Source organism: Beta vulgaris, chromosome 5 (genome assembly GCF_026745355.1).
Source record: "Beta vulgaris subsp. vulgaris cultivar EL10 chromosome 5, EL10.2, whole genome shotgun sequence".
Lineage (NCBI taxonomy): Eukaryota > Viridiplantae > Streptophyta > Magnoliopsida > Caryophyllales > Amaranthaceae > Beta > Beta vulgaris.
The window spans coordinates 60,298,745-60,322,484 of NC_079206.1; the positions used below are offsets into that span (position 1 = coordinate 60,298,745).

The 23,740-nt window shown below is 35.1% G+C and overlaps 1 protein-coding gene and 1 pseudogene across 1 annotated transcript; both read right to left on the bottom strand.

Moving 5' to 3' along the window:
• Positions 1–6,959: 6,959 nt before the first annotated feature.
• On the bottom strand, positions 6,960–8,071 carry LOC104887555 (uncharacterized). The gene has a single exon (XM_048645296.2). It carries the CDS (start codon positions 8,026–8,028, stop codon positions 7,591–7,593), a length of 438 nt encoding a protein of 145 aa, XP_048501253.2. The 5' UTR covers positions 8,029–8,071; the 3' UTR covers positions 6,960–7,590.
• Positions 8,072–9,050: 979 nt separating this feature from the next.
• Positions 9,051–10,774, bottom strand: LOC104894571 (glutathione S-transferase T2-like; annotated as a pseudogene).
• Between the last annotated feature and the right edge of the window lie 12,966 nt (positions 10,775–23,740).

Genomic DNA, 23,740 nt, shown 5'->3' on the forward strand with positions numbered 1-23,740 from the left:
CTGTCTTTACTTTCTCATCTTTTAAAATTTTTTTTTCTCATTTTCTTTTTCTTTTATTTTTCTTATTAATTTCCCATTCTCCTAACACTTCTTTCCATTTTGATTAATGGTTGTTATAGGATTGTGACGGTTGACAACAAACTAGTTCAAGTTGGTTTTCCAAGAGTGGTGCTATGTGATTATAAAGCTTATTCGACTCGTCGTTGGGTTGTAAGCCTTTCTATTTTATATTGTTCATACTCTTGTTTAGGTTCGAATTTTTGCTTGGATTTTTGTTTCGATGTCATCTTGCTGAGAATTCTTTTTGAAGCCATTGATTGAATTATTGGATTGTCGAGATTTGTGTGTGATTTTTGTGGTGTTGTGGCTTTTGGTGGGCGACTTTGGTGACTTGGTGCTCCAGGGGTTGGTTTTCGTTCCTTTTCTGAACTGGTTTATGCAGTGAGGACACTGCAAATTCTAGCCTGGGGGAGGAATATTCTATCTTTTACTGTTTTCTAGTGTAGATTTCATTGCTTTCGTAGGATGTTGCACGTTTGTACTGCTTATTAGGAGTGGGAGTTTACGTGTAACCAAAAAAATTGTACTGCTTTCTTAGTTGCATTAGCATATTTCATTCATCTTAGATTTCATCTCATTAGTTGCATCTATGGGACTACTGCTAAAATTTTTGAGAACCTTGTTGATATTTTACTACATTGTTAAGTGTCACTCATCTCGTTCATGATTCTTCATAGCACGATTGTTTTGCAAATTGATTGTTTGTGGTAAGATTGGTTGATCTCTCTCTGGCTCGATTTAACTTTATTATGCAGACACCTAACCTAAGTGAGCTTTTGTGCCTATAAACTGATGTATCTGTGTCAGTTTTGTTTTTTCATGTGTGATTAGTTCCTCGTTGTTGCATTGATCTTGACTTTGACTTGGTACTCCTTGATATTTGATAGTGCATACATTTTGATATGATTGAGGCGTTTCATTTGATGATCTTAGCTCCAGAGTTATTCTTGTTTTCATATTATCCTTCCTTTAGCCCCGCTGAGCCTTTTCTGACTTTGTTTGATTGTTACCTACATTACAAGCCTTGGCCTCATTTGATTCTTGTCCCAAGCCTAGCTTGGGGGAGCGAGTATTATTTTTGGTTCAGTTTGTATTGAATTAAAGTGCTCTATTTGTGGTTTAGAAGGATGGAAAAATATGTTTAGTGAGCTTGGAAATTGAAATGAAGGTTTGAAAAAAAAAAAAGAAAACACAAAAAAGGTGAAAAATGAAATGAAAAAGAAGTGAAAAAGAGTTATGAATAAAGTGAAATAAAAAAGGGTTATGATTGAATTTCTTGAGTGAAAAAGGTTGTTGATTATATTTGGAGATTGTGTTGTTGCAGGAGTTGTTTGTATCTTTTATGGTCATGTTTTCAGTTATATGATGCTCCCCCTTCTTGGTTTTTCCACCACAATTCCCAAATTATTTCCATACTTTAACCTCAGCCCCATTACAACCCTTAAAAGTCCTCTTGATCATATGTATTGTATTGTTGAGTATTAAGTGAGTCAAAAAGTCAAAGTTAAAGAGTATTTGCTTCATCTGAGTGACTTATTTAGGTTGAGAGTCATTATTTATCCCTTAAACACATGAGAGATTTGAGTGTACATAACTATAGTGAGGTCTGACAGGTTTGGTTAAATCCAGTTTGGGAGAGATGGTTTGTGGTATGATTGGAGAGTCGATTGCGATACATGATATGCTATGCGGCTTTGTTCGAGATTGTTTTGATGCTTGGTTTGTGTAGTGATTATATCTCTTGTGTTTTCAATTGAGTGTTTAGCCCTGTTGTAGTCCTATATTGTAGGTTGTCTAACTTTTCTAATGTCTATGTCTTATTGCTTGAGGACAAGCAATGGTTTAGCTTGGGGGAGTTTGATAAGTCATTTTTATATATAGTTTTTAGATGCATTTAGTTGCATTTTAGAGCATTTAGTTTCATATTTAGTTTCATTATTGCATTATATTCTTAAGTTATGTTTTTCTATTTCTATTCGGTATGTTTTCTTGTTTTTGATGAATTTCAGGCATTGAATACGTATTTGGATTATGATTAGCTAAGCTTGAGGATTAGGAGCACTTGGAAGGAAGCTACAATGCATAAGGATCGTCATAGATATTTTATAGTACGAATTTGAGCGAAAACGAAGCAGAAAATCATTAGAAGAAATGTGAAAAAGGAGTCATGTCTACTCTTCTGATCATAACTTTTGATGTGATTCTTAGAATCGAGTAATTCCAGCATATTTGGAAACTAGACTTGAAGATCTTTCCAACGATAGGTGGCACGCCCCGAGGAGACTTTTAGTGAAGGAGTTATGCCTTTCGGAAGATTGCACTGATTCTGCTGGAATATGCTACGCGTACGCGCGGATCACTAATCCGCGTATTAATGATTTATTTAAGATTTTTCTTATCTTGTAAATTACTTTCCAAGTCATATGAGGTTATTGAATATTTATTTAGATAGGTTTTCATTCTCTCTCTCTCCTCCTCCCCTCTCACGTTATTTTAGGTTTTAGGTTTCAGTTTTCTCTCTTCTTCTCTTTCTCTCTAGTTTTTAGTGTAAACCCTAATTTTTATTATTTTTTCATTAATTCATGAATTTTATTAGTTTATTTCCTTGATTTCTTTATTATGTTTTTCTTTGTAGATTTAGATTTCATTATTTATTTCATGATAGAGTAGTTTCTTTTATCTATGGTTAAGTTGAACCCTAGTATGATTTAATTCATGATTGTTTCTTTAAATTCTCATATTAATTGTTAATTGTTCTTGCTTAATTGATTGTGCATATTCCAATACTAGATTAGGGATAACTAGTATTGTTATGATTCCATTGTCTTGATCACAACGGGAGTTGGATTTTGACGGATTTGAGTATTTCAATTAAGGACATGAAGTTCTCCACGGGAGTAGGTAGAATGGATTGTTAGGAAGTTAAAGTATGTGTTTAATGTCTTTAATTTGCATGATTCCACGGGAGTAGGCTTGAATGCATATTAGAGAAGCCATAGATACTCGGGAGAGGTTTATGGTACTTTATAGGGTGTACTTTTCCTTGTGAACATTTAATTTATTAGTTTGGGGTAGAAATTATTTTGTATTATTTCGTGTTAGTGGGGATACTTAACTGTAGAGTCTTTTATTTATATATTGATTAGTATAGTTTAATTTCACCATTATTCTTGATATTAATCTCCTTTCGTCTTACCATTATTTAAGGGCTAATCATAGAACAACTTTCTCCTTGTGGATTCGACTCTGACTTACCCTACTACATAGTTAGGAGGATTAGTTAGGTTACTTATTTTTGTTAGGTGCGCGACACGCCTATCAATATGATAAGCGAGTGATGGATGTGGGTCGGATGCGGGTGAGATTTTTTTCATCCGTCACCAAACCCATCACCCGCTTAACACCCAACCATCATCTATAATATCAATTACACGTGTTTATTTACTTAATTTATTAAAAAATTTAGTTGAAAATTTTAATAAATATACTTCCTCCGTTTCTAAAGAAGTGCAACACTTCTTGTTTTCACGTTTGCCAATGCATTATTTTAACCATTAATATCTTCAATTATCAATAAGTAAAAATTATAAAAATTTGATATTAAAAAAATTCACATTCAGACGAATCTAACAAGATCCCAAATGACTATGTTTTTCCTAAAATGTAAATCACCAAAGTTAATTAAAGTTTAAACTGTGAATAGTAAACACTATGCAAATGTTGCACTTATTTAGAAACGGAGGAAGTATATCTTATGGCATATTTTCTTGTAAAAATTGTTATATATCTCCTCACCTGTTAATCCCCGACCCACTCGTTCACTCGATAGATGACGGATGGATGAATATGGGTGATAACTTATGCGGGTGATGGATGGATGCGGGTGAAGCTTCATCCACCTTGAACCCAATCCATTTCCACCCCCAAACACATGAGATATATAAGAAAGGGTAAACATATAATTGACTATGGTTAGATTATGGATACTTCGAAGCAGAAAGCTAAAGTATCAGAAGCATATTATGGCTGCAGTAGTGGGAGCAATGATTTATCATATTTGGTATGTTAGGAATCGGGTGTTTTGGAATCAGCAGGTTCTATCTGTAAATAGAATTATACGTAGTTTACAGAGGTCTGTAATTGATAGAGTTCATAGTGTGATGCCAAAGAAAATACATAGGAAAACTAGAAAATGGTTTAGGCAGTGTGCTTTGCAAGTTTGTAATTAATGGGTGTGCGGGCCTTAGTTAAGGGGGTCCAACCTAATTGGTTCACCTTGCTTTGAGTTGGTTTTTAGGTTGTAATGGTTTTGCACTTTAATGTACTCTTTCTGATTTAGCAAAAAAAAATTGAGAGATGTTTACTAACATCTTGCAAGGAATAATAAAGTAATAAAAGATAATATAAAAAAAATTCTTGTTTGCATATTTTTATTTACTTTTTAATATATGCAACACTATTTGGGTTGTATGAACACCACTTGTTAATTGCATAAATATCATTTGTAGTTACATGAATACTATGAATCCTGGTATTTGCTAATGTATTATTTCTCGAGGTCAATATTTTGTTAGATTGATAACTTTACTTTGTTCTAGTTGGGTTGCATGAACCTTAATTAAGTTTCATGAACGCTATTTGTTAGTCGCATACTCTCTCCATTTCCTAAAGATCTTCCTTGTTACTGTTCCTACAGATACCAAGGAAGATCAATTTGTATGGGGTGTGGGGTAGGTAAAGTAGGAGAGAGAAAGGGGTTAAGATAAATAAACAAATAAAAAGGGGTTAAAGTAGGAGAGAGAAAGGGAGTAAAATTGAATTAATAATGTAATGGTGGATCATATAATAGGGACATGAGAGGGTAAAAAGGGAAAAAAATCCAAATAAGGAATAAATTAAAGTAAAAAAGGAAAGATCTTTTAGAAACGCACTTAAACGGAAATAGGGAAGATCTTTAGGAAACGGAGGGAATAAACACTAACTATATTTACATGAACACTACTTGCAGTTGCATGGATATTAGGGGTGTTCACAAAAATTCGAAATTGAAAAATCGTACTGAAAAACCGGTCAAAATGGGAGGTTATCGAACCGAAAAATTTGGGTTTGGACGGTTCGATTATTGAACCGGTAAAAATCACTGTTAAATGGTACGGTTACAGTTATGATTCTTTTATAAAACGTTTCACCGAAAAATCGGATAAAATTATTTAATTTTATTCTTATTTAATTTTTTTATAATAATTATATTAATTAATTATTATTTTTATTAATGTAGTAATTTAGTAAGTAGTGTAGAGTATGGAGTCTGTAGACTAATTCTGAGAAAACGTAAGTCAGTAATTATTAAGTAACAAAATGTAAAGCCTCCTTCATCCTTCAACTTGCAATAGTTACTCTGTGCCTCTGTGCACTCACTGTTAACTACTCTCTGCCATAGTTTAGAGATGATTGGGACCTACCAACTTGTAATAGTTAAGATTTTTGTGCTTGTTTTTTCTTAGAACTTTGAGATATGTATTGTGTGGTGCAGAATGTTTTTAGAGATGATTGTCTTTAGTAGTGAATCTTGGTATTAATGGTATATTTTTATGTTGAGAAAAATTTGAAATCAAATATATAAAATTAGTAAAATAATTTGATGAAACTTGAGTAACGGTTAATAGTTAACCGGAAAACCGTACCGAAAAGTCGGATAACCGTTTATGCGGTTACCGATTAGAACGGATACTGTTCGAAAACATGGCGAACCAATACTTTCGTTTAGCGAACCGAAATTTTATTTCGGGATGTAGACCTACGGTCCAATATCCTCTAACACATTGGCACTACTCAACTATGTTACTTAGACATCGATTAAGTGTCTACTCGAAAACGTGTAGTTCAAATATTCGATTCGGTTATTTGATAGAAAAAAGTCAAGTTCTTAGTTCAAAATAAAGTATCTAAATGAAGTGTGTGACGTACGCAACCCCACAAGACACGTGATTTTTTGAGGTAAATGAAGGTGTTAAAGTAACATAGCTACTTTATAGCCTTACAACTTGTGCATTTGATATTTGTATTAATGAACATTTATGAAATTATCAAAAGCAATAAATAATACGTGTCACAATTTTATTTCATGATCCGAATTTTCAGAAATTTAGAATGGATAAAATCTCATCTAAATATCCGAAAATGCACACCCTAAACATATCTATCCACGGGCACCCTCGTGAAAAAACAAATGTGTACAAACTCCAGAGTCCGATGTCACGCAAATTTCAAGAATACCGAGACCCATGTGTAGCATGTGAGTGATGTGACTATTAATATAGCAAGCCAGGTCCCCCACCTGTTCGCACTTAATTACACGTACGCGAACCTCAATTTTCAATAGTAAATTGTTGTGGTCCCTTTCGCACCTACTGTAACAACTAAGAGCACCATTATTCATGATTGAAAAACTCAATCATCCCACTCTCTTTCTAACTTTCTCTCTCTAAAAAATAACATCTCACAATCAATTCCCACTCATCTCCTTAACCATGACCCATTTTTCAATCATCCCAACTACTTTTTCCTCTCTCTCTTACTTTTTGACCCCACCCAACTACTTTTTCTCTCTCATCACCCAACCACCATCATATAATATTTTTATTATTTACTTTTTAATGATATGAATTAGTTAGCGTTTTATTATTAATTAATTTAATTAATAAATTTAAAATAATTTATTATTAATTAAAATAATTAATAAATTTAAAATTATAATTATCATTTTAATAATTAAGTTATCTACATAATTAGCTTTTATTAATACGTAGCATATGTAGTTAGCGTTTTCATTAAATAATTAAATACGAAATCAGTTAGCGTTTTTAATGATATGAGACACAAAATGCTACATTGGTGCGACAATTACAAACTTAAGAACGAAATACATAAAATGATACATTGGTGCGACAATTACAAACTTAGTTAAGAAAAAAAGTACGTAAAACTTAACTAAAAACGAAAAACATAAAACTTAATTAAGAAAGAAATACATAAATTGCTCTTAATTAGCATTCCTACCAAATTTCTGCCATATATTAGCAACCAAATCACGTTTCAAGGAATGATGCACATGTTGATCTTCAATTGCATCTCTATTGGTCATGTACTGGTTGATATCTACGATCCGATCATGATAATATTCAAATTCGTCCCCATTATTACTTGTGTTGGAATTGAATTCGGTAGTATCTGCGTAGTGTGCATATGTATCTCGTTCATCTTCTACAATCATGTTGTGCATGATAATGCAAGACAACATGATGTCATTGAGAATTTCCTCATCCCATGCGAGGGATGGTTTACGAACAATAGCAAACCGAGATTGCAGCACCCCAAATGCTCTCTCTACATCTTTTCGAGTTCCTTCTTGGTGTTGAGCAAATAACTTGTCCTTGAGAGTATGAGGACATGTAACTGATTGAATGAATGTTGCCCAATTCGGATATATACCATCAGTGAGATAATAACCCTTATCATATTGGTTACCATTCACCGTAAACTGCACGGGGGTGCTCGACCTTCTAAAACATCCCTAAACACAGGAGATCGGTGAAGAACATTTAGGTCATTGCACGAACCTGGGATCCCGAAGAAAGAATGCCATATCCATAAGTCACGATCAGCAACAGCTTCAAGAACTAAAGTAGCAACACCACCTCTTCCTTGAAATTGTCCTTTCCATGCAGTCGGACAATTTTTCCATTCCCAATGCATACAATCTATGCTACCAACCATGCCCGGAAATCCACGATCTTCACCGAATCTGAGTAGTCTAGCCAAATCGTCTGGAGTAGGCCGTCTCAAGTACTCCGCACCAAATTTCTTGATGACCCCCTTCGTAAATTTCATCAATGCTATTCGAGCTGTACTTTCACTAATTCGCACATACTCGTCAAGCGAATCCGCCGCTACCCCGTAGGCAAGCATTCGAATAGCCGTTGTACACTTTTGTAGGGGTGATAAACCTAACTGACCCGTAGCATCTCTTTTTTGAGTGAACCATTCATCACTTATAATGACATTATCCATAATCCGAACAAAGACATGTCGCTGCATTCGAAATCTTCGACGAAATAAACGAGCTGGATAGACTGGTTGATCAGCAAAGTAATCATTGAACAATCTTCTATGACCTTCCACCCTGCCTCGATTAGGACGTGAATGACCTGCTTCATTATCATCAGTCACTTTTGCTCTTCTATTCCTTGATGTTGGAGTTACATTTGATATAAGAGTTGGAGCAAGTGGGTGATCAATATTGGTCAAGAAATCATCTATTTCTTGATCAATTATTGCTCGTTATGATCTTCTTTCATCAGAACTAGAGGAACTAGAGGAACTTGAACGAGAGAAGTTGAAGGGGTTCATTCTTGTGTTTAAGTTTGGTGTGAGAAAATGGTGAACAATATTGTGTCTGGGTTTGGTGTGAGAAAATTGTGAAGAAGGATCCTTGAGTTATATAGCATAAAATAATGTAAAGGGGAAGTACAATAATGTAAAAAGTAGAACAATAATACATAAATGCAGTACAATAATGTGAAAAACAGTACAATAATGTTTAAAGCAGAACAATAATGTTAAAAGCAGTACAATAATGTTAAAAGCAGAACAATACTGTGAAGAGCAGTACAATAATGTTAAAAGCAGTACAATAATGTTAAAAGCAGTACAATAATGGTAAAAGCAGAACAATAAAGTTATGCAGTATAACAATAGTGCTATCACCAGTACAATAATGTTGAAAGCTGAACAATAATGTAAAAAATAGTACAATCATGTAAAAAGTTGTATTCATATGTCAATTCATATAATAATTAACACAAGAATATTTTTAAACCTTTTTTTATTAAGTGAACTTAAACATACAAATGTTAACTTTTACAGAAACTAAAATTTAAACTAAAATTTAAACTAAAACATAAACTAACATTTAAACTAAATCACTAAAAAATTGGATTATTGGTCAACCATGTTGTTAATGTCTCAATCATACCCTCCTCAAATGTTGTTCGATTTTCCTTTGCATACATTGCTTGTAGCAAATCCATGTTCTTATGATACTCTTGCACTTGTTGCATCCTGGTTTGCAACGCTATTTCTGCCTCCTTTGCAGCAACCTTCCTTGCTTGAACCTCCATCTTTCTGTCTTCTCTCTCAACATCTACACTCCTACCCTCTGCATGGATCCGAAGCCTTTCACTGAATGTAGCAAAACACTCAATTGTCTGACCAGCCACCCCTTTGAGCTTATAGCCTTCGCTTTCTTAGTACCATAGGGACGTGGGTCATCTTCACCTCCTTCAGCACTAGTAGGTGTCTCGGGCATTGAGTCGCTTCCATCAACTCTTGTCCTCTTACCGCTTCCTCCACTTGCAGGTGAATCAACATTTTCTTGTTGATCTTTGGGGCGACCACGTTGACTTTCCATTGATTTTATAACTATTGACCTCCATTTTCGAAACTTCCTCAACAATTTCCAAGCATGTTCGAGGATGAACCTACCATTTTTCCTACGATGCAATGCATGAGCTTCTCTCAGAACATCATCATCGTTTTGACCACTCTTCTTTCTTGCAAGAGCTTCATCATAAAATGCAGCCCACCTTAAAACCCGTGGAGCAAGTCTACTCCAACGACCTTTCACCATATCAACATTTCTTGGAGCAATTTCTGTTGGGTTTGCTATTCTTCCTTCCTCGAAAGCTTCCCAAACTTTTCCCCAGAAGATATTTTTCTTTTGGTACGTCCCACTCACCTTATCAAGAGAAGTGTTCATAAATGCGGAGACCAGGAGTTCATCTTCAACTTGATCCCAAACTCTCTTAGCAGAAAAACTTGTTTTTGGGATAGGTGGGTTTTGTGATTGAACGGGTTGTCTTTGCGGTGGTTGTTGAGATTGATTACCTGATAGTAATTGCGAAAATGATTGAGTTCCCTGAACAAACTCATCATCATCATCAGAATCATCATCTTGATGGTATTGACCAAAACCATCACCACCTTCTTCGTATTCACCACCATCATCATCAACATCGTTGTAAGGAGATGCATCTTCTTGGTATTGAGAAAATCCATAATTAGGATCAACTTGACGATATGAAAGGTTGGCATTTTCAGATGGAGATTCATGGTAGAGGTTATCATATTGAGGAGAAGCATTTTGAGAATTTTCTCCCCTTTGATTGATATTTATCTGAGAGGGTTGACGATATTTTGATTGATTTTGAGAAGGTTGGCGATAATTTGACTTATTTTGAGAGCTAATTAAGCGATTTTGTTGCCTAGTCATTTGATTTTTTGAGCGATTTTGGGGTTGATTTCTTATATAATTAGGATGATTAGGATCCATAATTATAAGAATTTGAAAATAAAGAGCAATGGAAGAAGAGTTAGAACAAAGAGAAGAAATTAGTGAAGATGGAGAAAATTAAGTGTGCCCAAAATATAGCAAAATGGGTCTCTATTTATAGATCTCGAAAAAATAGAGTCGTTGGTATTTTATTTTTTTTATTTATATTTTTTAAAATATAACCGTTGTAAAATTTACAACGGTTATATTTTTAAAAACCAATAACAATCCGACACATGGCGTGCGTGACAAATGTCACGCTGCAGTTGGCGCTGACACGCGTGTCAGCTGCCAGCTGCAGCGTGTCAGCGGCTAAATTTTTTTTGCCTCACAAGCAGCAAAACACAGCGTTTTGCTGCTTGTTGAGGCAAAAAAAATTAGTGGAATGGTGACCAGGCAGTGGGTCCCACTCCCACACCTGATCACCATTCCACTCACCCCATCCCCTTTTTTTGCCCCAATCAACCTCATTCAACCCATGATTGATTTTTCAATCATGATTAAGCCTCTTTTTTTCTCAATCATCCCATGAGATTTATTTCTCATTCATGGTTAATGGTGCCCTAACATGTCAATAATCATCAAGACTCTGAAATGCCAATGAGCAAGAAATGCTGCGTTTGGGATGAGGAGTGATACACTAATAGTTAGTGGGTAATTGTCCTCTAATAAAGATCTAAGTGTAATAAAAAAAATGGCAAGGTTTAACTTTTAAAAATCAAAAAAGAAAGCAAAAACACATTTACAAAGTACAATTATCATTATTTTAGTACAGTAAAAGCAAAGCAACCGGTCATAACGGTAATTTATCCTTCAATTCACGCTTCTCTTTCACTCCTCTAGTCCTCTCACAGCAGCTCTGATAGTCTTCTAACCTCTCATCGTCGTCGGCATTTCTCCTCTCTCATCGTCGCCGACCTTTCTTCCCTCTCATCGTCGCCAGCCTTTCTTCCCTTGTTGTGCATGTACATGTTATGTTTTATGCACATGTTATGTTTTGATGATGAAAATTAATATAATATGTTATAGCATGAAAGTATGTAACAGTTACAACAGATGCATGAAGAAGAAAGAAATTGATAAACGAAGACTTTGAAGAAAAGAAGAATCAAGAATGAAGTTCAAGTTTATAATTTCTTAGAGTAATAACTTTAGATTCAAATGTAATATGCTTAGTAATATGCAATGTGCTCAATATAGAAATATAAAGTTAATATAATTATTATCTTCTTTGAGTTAAGAAAGTAAATAATTATATTAAAATTATATTTCTATATAAAAAGGAAATAAGTTTTTAAAATCAGAAATCAAAAGGGATTAGGAAAATGAGTTTTTAAAGGAAAAAGATTTTAATAAAAATACGCTTTTGATAAAAACGAGTGAAGGAAAAAAGATTTTAATAAAAATAAGTTTTTGATAAAAACGAGTTTTTAATAAAAATCAGATTTTATAAAAACGAGTTTTTGGAAAAAAATATTTTGATAAAAATCGTTTTTGATAAAAATCGTGGTTTTAAATAAAAAGATTTTTATAAAACAGAAATTTATTAAAACATGTTTTCAGATTTTCTAAAAGGATTTGGAAAAATACTTTTTAGATATAAACAGACTTTGAGTTGAAAAAGAAAATCTATGTGGAAAACTTATCTTTTTTTGTTTAAAAGATAAAGATAGAAAAAGATAAAGTTTATCCCTTAAATCAAGGATTAAAAGATAAAGATATTTTTAAGTGATTTTCGTCCTAACCAAGCCTATAAAAGGGAATCAGAATTCACTTTTAAATCTCACGTTTTCAGAGAGAAAAATCGAGTCTAATTAAAAGCTGAAAACTATTTCCTTGGCACTGAGCTAGCACTGAGCTGTTAGGTTTAAGTTACTATTTCATAATTGTAATTGTCCTCTATTTGCTTGACTAAGAAGCACATCTTTGAGGATCGTTCTTTTCTGTAACTTTTACATTATGAGAGTGTCAACACTTAGAGTTAAGTGTTGGGAGTCATTACTAGGGTTAGTAGTGAGGGGAATCTATTGTATCAAGAGTTTGATATATAGGATTCAAAGAAATAAAAGAGTTTTTGTTTCTTGTGGACGTAGATCTCAGAGGTGAGATTGAACCACGTTATATTGTGTCAAATCTAATATCTTTTAAGTTTTTATTCGCAAAAACGCAAATTAGTAATTTTCGAGTGTTCAGCTCAGAGCCTGGCACTGAGCTGTGAAAGGATTTTTGCGAAAATCGATTAGATTTCACCACTCAATTCAACCCCCCCCTTCTTGAGTGTTCCCTTAGGTTCCAACAAGTGGTATCAGAGCGGGCTATTCTCGTAAGACTCACATCTAGAGAATAGAAACCATGAACACACAAGATGACTATCGTGACAGGTATTCCAAGTGTCCATTTTCAACGGGAAGACTATGGATGGTGGAAGACTAGGATGAGGATTACATTCAAGGTTTGACTTTGAATGCTGGAGAATCATAAAACTGGCCTCTATCCTATTCAAGTCAAAGATGCTGAAGGAAAGCTGATCGAAAGGAGGAAGATCATACAATTCTGTTGACTATGGAAAAGCGAAAAGAATTCAAAGCTATGAGTATTCTCCAATCTGGAATTGGCCTGATGAATATTCAAGGATCTCGCATGACTACAGCAAGGAAATCTGGGACACACTGGAATTGCACATGAAGGTACAAACGAGGTAAAACAGTCTAGGATAGATTTACTAGTCCAACAATATGAACTGTTCACAATGAATAAGGACGAATCTATTAAAGATATGTTTACCAGATTTACACTAATAACTAATGAACTAAGATCTTTAGGAAAAATCTATTCTTCTGAAGATTTAGTTAGAAAAGTGTTAAGAAGTTTGACTAATAAATGGCTTCCAAAATAACTGCTATTCAAGAGGCTAAGGATTATTATCAAAATCTCACTAGAACAACTCATGGTTCCTTAATGACTCACGAACTTGTTTTAGACTCTAAATCAAGTGAACCAAAGAATAAAGGGTTGGCCTTAAAAACTGAAGTAGAAACGATGATAGTGATAGTGATGAAGAACTAGCTTTTCTAACTAGGAAATTTCAAAACTTTCTGAAAAAGAATAGGAATAACAACTTCAGGAGAGGTGGAAACTCCAAAGGTAAAGGCACTACTTTTAACCCTAAGAAAAGTGCTACTAACTCTGGTTGTTTCAAGTGTGGTGAGTATGATCACAGGATTAAAGAATGCCCTCTGTGGGATGAAGAAAAGCCTAGAGAAAAACGAGAGCAGTCTAAGAAGGAGTACAAGAAAGCCATGATCGCAGCAGTCTGGGGAGACTCGGATTCTGACGAAGATCAGTGCCACGCTCAGAGCCACGAAGCAAAATTATGTCTGAATGCTGTACAGACCACTCTGAAGACGGCACTGAGCCATGACGACTCACATCTATGCTTGATGGCTAAAAGTTCGAACCCTCTTGAAGAGGAAGAAGACAGTGAGGTAAGTCTAACTTCTTTAAAACCTTCAATTCATCTTCTTTCCAAAAGTAAGCTTGTCATATTGCTTGAAAACGTAATTGATGATTGTCAAAACATGAATGATAATTTTGATAACATGAAAAAGGAAATAAAAAATTTGACCAGGCTAAAAATTGGATTAGAAACAGAATATAAGGAATTGCTGAAAGAAAACAAAATCTAATAAAAAGGATTGACGAGAAAGACTTAGAGATAAACACACTAAAACAAGAAAAGACTCTAGTTGATAATCTCGTAAACAACTCAGTGCCAGTCACTGAGTTCCAAGCTGAAAAGTCTAGTCTTGAGGAACAAATTGAAAATTTAAATCACGAGTTGAATGAACTTAAAAAATCAAGACAACAATCTGAAATTGTCCCACTTACGCTACCTAGTGATGAGAAAATAAAAGAAGAACTGGATAAGGTTAAAAAGGACTTAGAGATTTCCCGAAAAAGAAGTAGTGATTTGAACACCTCAGTTGAATATTTGGAATCACAACTTTCTATTGCTCGAAAGATGCACGAAAAATGGACCAATGGGAAGAATGCTCTAAATTACCTAACTTGCACCACAAAACAACACGAACAAAACAGGATTAGGATATTCTGACCAGCGACTCAGTGCCAGGCTCAGTGCCAGACCCTTCGAAAGAGACTTTCGAAAAAGAAAATATGTTGGCCTTCCTGAATATCTTATTTGCAACTTTTGTGGAAATAATGGACACCTAATTGAGGACTGTAACAAAAAGAAAAATCGAATTGCAAAGAACATTAAACATGTCACTCAAATCTGGGTTAGAAAAGACATTCTAGATGCTCAACGTAAGAAAAAGGGACCCAAACAATATGGGTTCCTAAAACTAACAAGTGATTCTTGTGCAGGTAAACGTGAGAGGAAGCAACCTATGGTATCTCGACAGTGGTTGCTCAAGACATATGACTGGTGACAAAACACAATTCCTCTCACTAGTAGCCCACAATGGAGGGTGTGTTACATTTGGCGACAACAAAAAGGGAGAGATCATTGGAATAGGCAATGTCGGCAAGTCTCTAACACACTCCATCGAGAATGTTATGTTGGTAAATGGACTGAAACACAACTTGTTAAGTATATCACAACTGTGTGATAAAGGTAATGTTGTTGAATTTCAGGCAAATTTGTGCCAAATCTTGAATATGAAAACTAGGGAAGTAATTTTGGAAGGTAAAAGATTAAACAATGTCTATATAATCTGCCTAGATACCTTACCTAATGAGAAAATTTCATGCATGAGTGCCCTACAAGATAATCCACTACTTTGGCATAAAAGACTTGGACATGTTAGTCTAGACTGCTTAACAAATTGAGAAAAATGGATTTAGTAGATGGTTTACCATCCATAAACTTTGATTGGGAAACAATTTGTAATGCATGTGCTAGATGCAAACATGTTCGATCATCTTTTAAGTCAAAGACATTTGTTAGCACCTCTAAACCCTTGGAACTAATTCACATGGATCTTTGTGGCCCAATGCGTGTAAGGAGTAGAGGTGGTAGCAAATATGTGTTGGTACTTGTTGATGATTTCTCTAGATTTGTTTGGACATTATTCATTGGTGGGAAAGATGAAACATTTGATGTTTTTTTGTTCATATTCGAAAAGTTCAAAATCAAACAAATTGTAAATTGCTGTCTGTCCGTACTGATCATGGCACTGAGTTTGAAAATACAGATTTCGAAAAATTCTGCAATGACAATGGAATTGATCATAATTTCTCTGCACCAAGAACACCACAACAGAATGGAGTTGTAGAAAGGATGAATCGTACTTTAGAAGACATGTCTCGAACCATGCTTCTACAAAGTGGCTTACCTAGAAATTTTTGGGCCGAGGCAGTAAGTACTGCATGCTATATATATAACAGAACTAAAGTACGATCCATCTTGAATAAAACTCCATATGAACTGATCAAAGGTAGGAAACCAAATATCTCTCACTTAAGATGTTTTGGATGTACTTGTTATGTTCACAACAATGGCAAGGATAATTTGGGTAAGTTTGATCCAAGAAGTGATGAAGCAGTGTTCATTGGTTACTCTCCTCATAGCAAAGCATATAAAGTATACAACAAAAGAACAATGCGTATGGAGGAGAGTGTCCATGTCATATTTGATGAATCTGATAAAAGCTTACAAGATGTGCAGGTAGATGATGACGAAGACTTCTCTATTGGACTGATTAGAGAGTCACGAGACAAACAGCATGATGAGAATCAACCTGAAACAAGTTCTGAGGCTCAGAGCATGGCACAGTCTGAAGAACAAATCAACAACTGCGACGAGAATGAAAAAGATGCAGAAGAGATAACTGAAACTGTCGAAGAAGAAGTGTCGGCAGAACCAACAGAAGCTGAAGAAAACGAAAACAACAGTGAACGCTCAGAGCATGGCACTGAGCCACAGAACGAAATTTTCACTCCGAAGAAGTGGAAACACCAAGGATCACATCCTACTGACCTAATACTCACAGACATATCAAAGGGAGTCCAAACTCGTTCATCTCTTCATAACTTTTGTGCTTTCAATGCTTTTATATCTGAAATTGAACCATCTAATTATAAAATTGCATTGACTGACCCTGATTGGATTTTGGCTATGCAGGATGAGTTAAATCAATTCAAAAGAAATGAAGTTTGGCATCTAGAACCTCGTCCCACTCATCAATCAGTAATTGGAACAAAATGGGTTTTTAGAAACAAACTGGATGATAGTGGGATGATTGTTCGAAATAAAGCCAGACTAGTGTGCCAAGGCTTTAACCAACAAGAGGGAATTGATTATGATGAGACCTTTGCCCCTGTAGCCCGTTTAGAAGCTATTCGAATTTTGATATCCTTTGCAGCTTTTAAAAATATTAAACTTTTTCAAATGGATGTCAAAACTGCATTCTTAAACGGGTACTTAAAAGAAACAGTGTATGTTGAACAACCTCCTGGCTTTATTGATCAAAATTTTCCTAAACATGTTTATAAACTAGATAAGGCACTTTATGGTTTAAAGCAAGCTCCTAGAGCTTGGTATGAACGCCTATCTATCTTTTTAATGGAAAATGGCTTTAAAAGAGGTTCAGTAGATAGGACATTGTTTCTGAAAAGTAAGGGGGAAGAATTGCTAGTTGTTCAAATTTATGTTGAGCATATTATTTTTGGAGCAACTACAGAATTATTATGTCATTATTTTGCTGAACTAATGAAGAGTGAATTTGAAATGTCTATGATGGGAGAATTAAGTTTCTTCCTAGGTTTACAAATCAAGCAACTGGATAATGGCATCATGATACATCAACAGAAATATGTGAAGGAATTATTGAAGAAGTATGGTATGGAAGATTCAAAGACTTATCCTACACCTGTACCTACTGCACTTAATTAGATCTGGACGAAAATGGTAAGAAAGTAGATGAAACAATCTACCGAGGTATGATAGGTTCTCTTCTTTATTTAACTTCCAGTCGACCAGATATTCTTCACAGTGTATGTCTCTGCGCCAGATTTCAATCATGTCCAAAGGAGTCTCACTTCAAAGCTGTCAAACGAATCCTTAGATACTTAAGAGGCACTACTAACTTATATCTATGGTATCCTAAAGGAGGCAACTTTGACTTGATTGGTTTTTCTGACGCAGATTATGCAGGATTTTTAGTAGATAGAAAAAGTACCTCTGGAACAGCCACCTTCTTAGGTCCTTGCTTAATCTCATGGGCTTCCAAAAAGCAAAATTCCGTGGCTCTTTCCACTGCAGAAGCTGAATATGTTGCAGCCGCATCTTGTTGTGCACAGGTATTATGGGTAAGACAACAACTTAGAGATTTTGGTGTGTTGATTGATAATGTGCCCATTATGTGTGATAATACAAGTGCCATAAACATCTCTAAAAATCCTGTTCAGCATTCACGTACAAAGCATATAGAAATCAGATATCATTTCTTACGTGATCATGTAGAAAAAGGTAATATAGCCCTTGAATTTATTTGTACTGAAGACCAAATAGCTGATATTTTCACTAAACCTCTTGCTCGTGAAAGATTTGAAAAACTTAGATTAGCCTTGGGGTTGATTTCTAGTGCCTAGTTGATTTATGTGTTTATTTATCCCTTTGCAAACTTAAGAGTTCAAAAGATTATACCTACACTAAGTCAGATGTTTGATTTAATTCAAGACTCCTGAAAAGGCTAATGATGCTGTCCTGATAACTGACACCTAAGTTGCTTCAGAAAAATTCCATGAAAAAATTCCAACAAAAGTATCACAATTTTCGAAAATTCCATTGATGTTGCTTTGTTAAAACAAAAGAATTTCAACAACTATTTTATAAAATTTTTCTTCGCAATCTCGTGCAAAGCATTTGAGAAATAAGGCTAAGTAGACTAACCTTTCTTCATTAATTAACCCCACCTAACCCACAAAAACCGGCCTTTTTTATTTTCAAAATAACCCAAACCCCAATCCCTCCTCATAACCGGTTAAACCCTAAAAGAAAACCTTCCACCTTCTCTCTCCTTTAACCTGCAAGTGTTCAACCATGGGAAGAAAGATGGTTGCTAGGAGGCGGTTCCTCAAGAAAACCGACGCTCCATCTACCCCCTCACCGACCCCCACACCCCCATCATCACCTCCAAGACTTTCGACACCCCCGCCGTCACCTCTACCACAACCGTCACCTCCTCCACCGCCTCCTCAGTCAACCCCACCGTCCACAACAAATTTACCAAAACCCCCCACCTTCACAAAAGGCCGCTTCAAAACCTACGCTTCAAAACCTCCGGCCACCAAACCCTTTGTCCGAAAACCGACCACCAGATCTGCTACACACTCCGCGCCAAAGTCGCACCCGCCTTCCTCTCCTCGCCGGCCACCACAAACTGGTCCGTCAAGTTCCGCTGCTACCTCCGAAGCGCCTCCGTCAAGAAAACGAAAAAATCCTTCCGGTAAGTCTTCTGCTTCACAACCGCAAGAAACTTCAGTCAAAGTTTTATCCGGTCGGGTTTTTCCCACTGATTGGGTTGCACAACCAGCATTTAAGTTTTTCTTGGAGGCTTTACAATCACAAGGTTGGGTGAAACTGATGAGTTATAACGATGGGGTGTATGAATCTAAGGTTGCTGAATTTTATGAAAATTTGTCTGTTAATGAGGATTTGGTCTTAAGTTCGTTTGTCAATGGTACTATGATTACCCTCACTGTGACTGAGTTAGCTCAGATCTTAGGAGTACCTTGCTCAGGTTTTTCAGAATTACCTCACCAGTCATGGCCGTTGTTGTCGGGAATTGACAACGCCACGATTAGCCGAACCTTATCAGATCAGCCCCTCACTCATGCTCAAATTTTTTCTGTTTCCCGTCTCTCTGCTCCACATAAGCTACTCCGTAACTTGATCACCAAGTCTATTTTGCCTCGCATTGAAAACCGTGGTGAATGTCTCATTATGGACCAAGTCCTTCTTTGGTTGCTAATTCATGATCTTCCCATTAGTCTGCCTCATCTGATGATTCTCCATATGAAGAATCTTTCTGAATCTTCTTTATATTATCCCTATGGTGTTTGGCTTACTAAGGTTTTTGATGCTTTTGATGTGATCTGTCCCCATACTAAGGGGGTCACCTGTGTTGATGTTATGAGTACTGGGCTTTTGAGCAAGATGGATTTATGTGTTATGAATGATGAATTGGTCAAGAAAGATTTTCGGGGTTGTGTTCCAAAGGATGCTTGTATTGGTTGTTTGAAGCTTGGGGAGGAGGTGCGTGAGATGCGCCGGCAATTACAGCAGATTTCAGCACGTCAAAGAGCCAGTGATACCCTTGCCGCTCAACGTCACCGTCAACTTATGTCCAAACCTTGACCAGCTTTATTTATCCTCGTTCTACCTTGACCTTTTGATCGTGCTTTGTAGTTTTTGTCAACTTGTTGTTTTTATAACTATTTTGGTACTTTTGGATACTTTTTGGATGTTTCTGAAGATTGTGAATTGGTATTGGTTGTAGCACCAGCATCCCTAGCCCACTTGGTTGAGCTATTGGATTATTTTGGATCTATTCTGACTATATTTGTGTTTTTTTTGTCTTGTTGATGCTTTTTGAGAATGACAAAAGGGGGAAAAGAAAGCATATAATATTGACTAGAATCTTGATGATATCCTAGGTTGAAATAATGTGAATAAAATATAAATGAGCATGTAGGGATAAGTGAATGATTGAAGCTATTAATCTGAGGTACGGATAGATTCAAAAAGGGTAAATACTAAATATTCAATCCATGCATTGGTTGAGGGGGAACAAAAGTCAATATGCGTACTTTAAGGGGGAACAAATGTTTATTTAACAATATTATATTTATGAGTTTGTCATCATCAAAAAGGGGGAATTTGTTGTGCATGTACATGTTATGTTTTATGCACATGTTATGTTTTGATGATGAAAATTAATATAATATGTTATAGCATGAAAGTATGTAACAGTTACAACAGATGCATGAAGAAGAAAGAAGTTGATAAACGAAGACTTTGAAGAAAAGAAGAATCAAGAATGAAGTTCAAGTTTATAATTTCTTAGAGTAGTAACTTTAGATTCAAATGTAATATGCTTAGTAATATGCAATGTGCTCAATATAGAAATATAAAGTTAATATAATTATTATCTTCTTTGAGTTAAGAAAGTAAATAATTATATTAAAATTATATTTCTATATAAAAAGGAAATAAGTTTTTAAAATCAGAAATCAAAAGGGATTAGGAAAATGAGTTTTTAAAGGAAAAAGATTTTAATAAAAATACGCTTTTGATAAAAACGAGTGAAGGAAAAAAGATTTTAATAAAAATAAGTTTTTGATAAAAACGAGTTTTTAATAAAAATCAGATTTTATAAAAACGAGTTTTTGGAAAAAAAGATTTTGATAAAAATCGTTTTTGATAAAAATCGTGGTTTTAAATAAAAAGATTTTTATAAAACAGAAATTTATTAAAACATGTTTTCAGATTTCTAAAAGGATTTGGAAAAATACTTTTTAGATATAAACAGACTTTGAGTTGAAAAAGAAAATCTATGTGGAAAACTTATCTTTTTTTGTTTAAAAGATAAAGATAGAAAAAGATAAAGTTTTATCCCTTAAATCAAGGATTAAAAGATAAAGATATTTTTAAGTGATTTTCGTCCTAACCAAGCCTATAAAAGGGAATCAGAATTCACTTTTAAATCTCAAGTTTTCAGAGAGAAAAATCGAGTCTAATTAAAAGCTGAAAACTATTTCCTTGGCACTGAGCGTAGCACTGAGCTGTTAGGTTTAAGTTACTATTTCATAATTGTAATTGTCCTCTATTCGCTTGACTAAGAAGCACATCTTTGAGGATCGTTCTTTTCTGTAACTTTTACATTATTGAGAGTGTCAACACTTAGAGTTAAGTGTTGGGAGTCATTACTAGGGTTAGTAGTGAGGGGAATCATATTGTATCAAGAGTTTGATATCATAGGATTCAAAGAAATAAAAGAGTTTTTGTTTCTTGTGGACGTAGATCTCAGAGGTGAGATTGAACCACGTTATATATTGTGTCAAATCTAATATCTTTTAAGTTTGTTATTCGCAAAAACGCAAATTAGTAATTTTCGAGTGTTCAGCTCAGAGCCTGGCACTGAGCTGTGAAAGGATTTTTGCGAAAATCGACTAGATTTCACCACTCAATTCAACCCCCCCCTTCTTGAGTGTTCCCTTAGGTTACAACATCCCTCTTGTCGTCGCCTTCCGACTTGGCTCGTGGCCAGTGGCTCGTCGTCGCTCATGGGTCATGGATCGCCGTCGCTCGTGGGTCGTGTGTGGCTCCTGATTCGCCGGCGCTCCAAATGCCTTTTTTGTTTTCATGTATATTTCAATTCTCGTCAAATTTTCCTTTTAATACTTCAATTAATACTCTAAATTTGCTCTTTTTGCTCGAAATTTGATTTTCTTAAATTATGAATTATAGGGAAGAGTTTAGAGTGACATACAAGCAAAAGCACCCTCAAAACAAATCTGTAGCTGCTGCGAGTCTTCATTTTTGTGATATGTTTTCTCTTGTTCTGTTGGTTAATTCGATTGTTGTGAACAATTAGGTTGGGAAAGCTGGTGGTGAGAAGTGGAAATCTTTGAATGATGTTGTTAGTTCTGTAACAGTTTTGTAAAGTTAATTCAAGTTTGTATGTGTATTGGATCAAATTGAATGTTTTTTGTTATTGATTTTAGGAGAAGGCTCCTTATATTTTTTGTAATTGGTGGTTTATTTTGTATATACTGATTTTAACTTTCCATATTTTAGTTGTTAGTTTTTATATTATTTTTTTGTAATTGTTTTGTATATTTTGTATATGTTGTAAAATTAAATATCATATGTATGTCCATTTAATACTTGTGAAATTTCCCTAATGAGTACATATACTTCTATTTAATAGACTATTTGACTTCCCACTAATATTATTTGGCAAATAGTACTAGTATCTAGCAAATTAGTTTGTATTGCAATATAAATTACCCAAAATTAATCCCCCCAATACCAGTTGACCATATCAGTATACCACCACGATGCAACCACAACTTGGCTGTTAGAATTGTTTTTTATTTTTACCTTGCGATTTTTTAATGTTAAGAATTTAGAGTTTGTCATGTAAGAGACTATCAATTTTTAAATTAAAATTAAGCAATGGTAAGTTCAATATTAAAAAGAGAATTAGCGCAATAATGACTTGATTAATTTCTTTCAATAACGAGTTTAATTCACTGAGTGACTAGGTGTATTTTTATATTAAAATTAGACTGATTCTTTTAATAATTTTTGAAGAATTTAATGAGTACTTTGATAAAAGCTGGTAAGAATTATTGGTACTAAGGTTGAAATTGGGTAACTTCATATTTGATATCTGTAAAAAAAAATATTGAATGATGGTTAAGTGACATTAAAATGGTAAATTGTGCTCACTTTTTTTTTTGAGGGAAGTTGTCATTTTCAAGTAGTAGTACATAGGTAGGATGGCAGTGGGGCGGGTCAAGTAGGAGACCCGCCATATCTCCGTTCAATTGGGGCGGGGATGGGTTTAGGTTTGGCGGGGATGGGGATTAAAATTGTACCCGCAATGGGTGGTGGAGCGGGTGTGGATTTTATGTTATACTCGTCCCATCCCCGCCCGCCCCGCCCCACCCCCACCCCGCATATTTATTATTAAAATTCTATTTATATACATATATTACTAATGTATTTGAAGACACTTTTGAAATGTAATAAAACATTTGCCTTTGTTAATGTATTTTAACTTTTCTTTTACTATACTATATTGTGATTTTGTCAAGTAGACAACTATAATGGGCTTATGGCAGATTTTTTGGTGGATTTTTTGCGGGTATGACGCGAGTACGATGCCGGTGTGGAGGTAGGGCGGGGGTGGGTCTAGAATTTCCCCCCGCAATGGGTGGTGGGGCGGGAATGGGGATGGAGTTTTTCCCCGCAATTGGTGGTGGGGTGGGATGGGGATGAGAGTTTAATGCGGGTGCGGGTATGAGGGTACCATCCTCTGCACCCGCCCAATTGCCATCCCTAAGTTATAGGAGAGAGGAGAGAGGAAAGAGAATTGTAATTTCAAAAGGTGTTTTTACTTTTTTTTTTATTTTTTAAAGTTAAATCTTGCCACTTTTTTTTATTGTACTTGGGTCCTTGTTAGTTAGTGGACAATTGCCCTCTAATTGTTAATAGTTTTATCACCCCTCCGTTTGGGATAGAGATATGGATAGAAT

Excerpts from the sequence above, each read along its gene's own strand:
- LOC104887555 (XM_048645296.2), bottom strand. The coding sequence starts at position 8,028 with ATGCTTGCCTACGGGGTAGCGGCGGATTCGCTTGACGAGTATGTGCGA.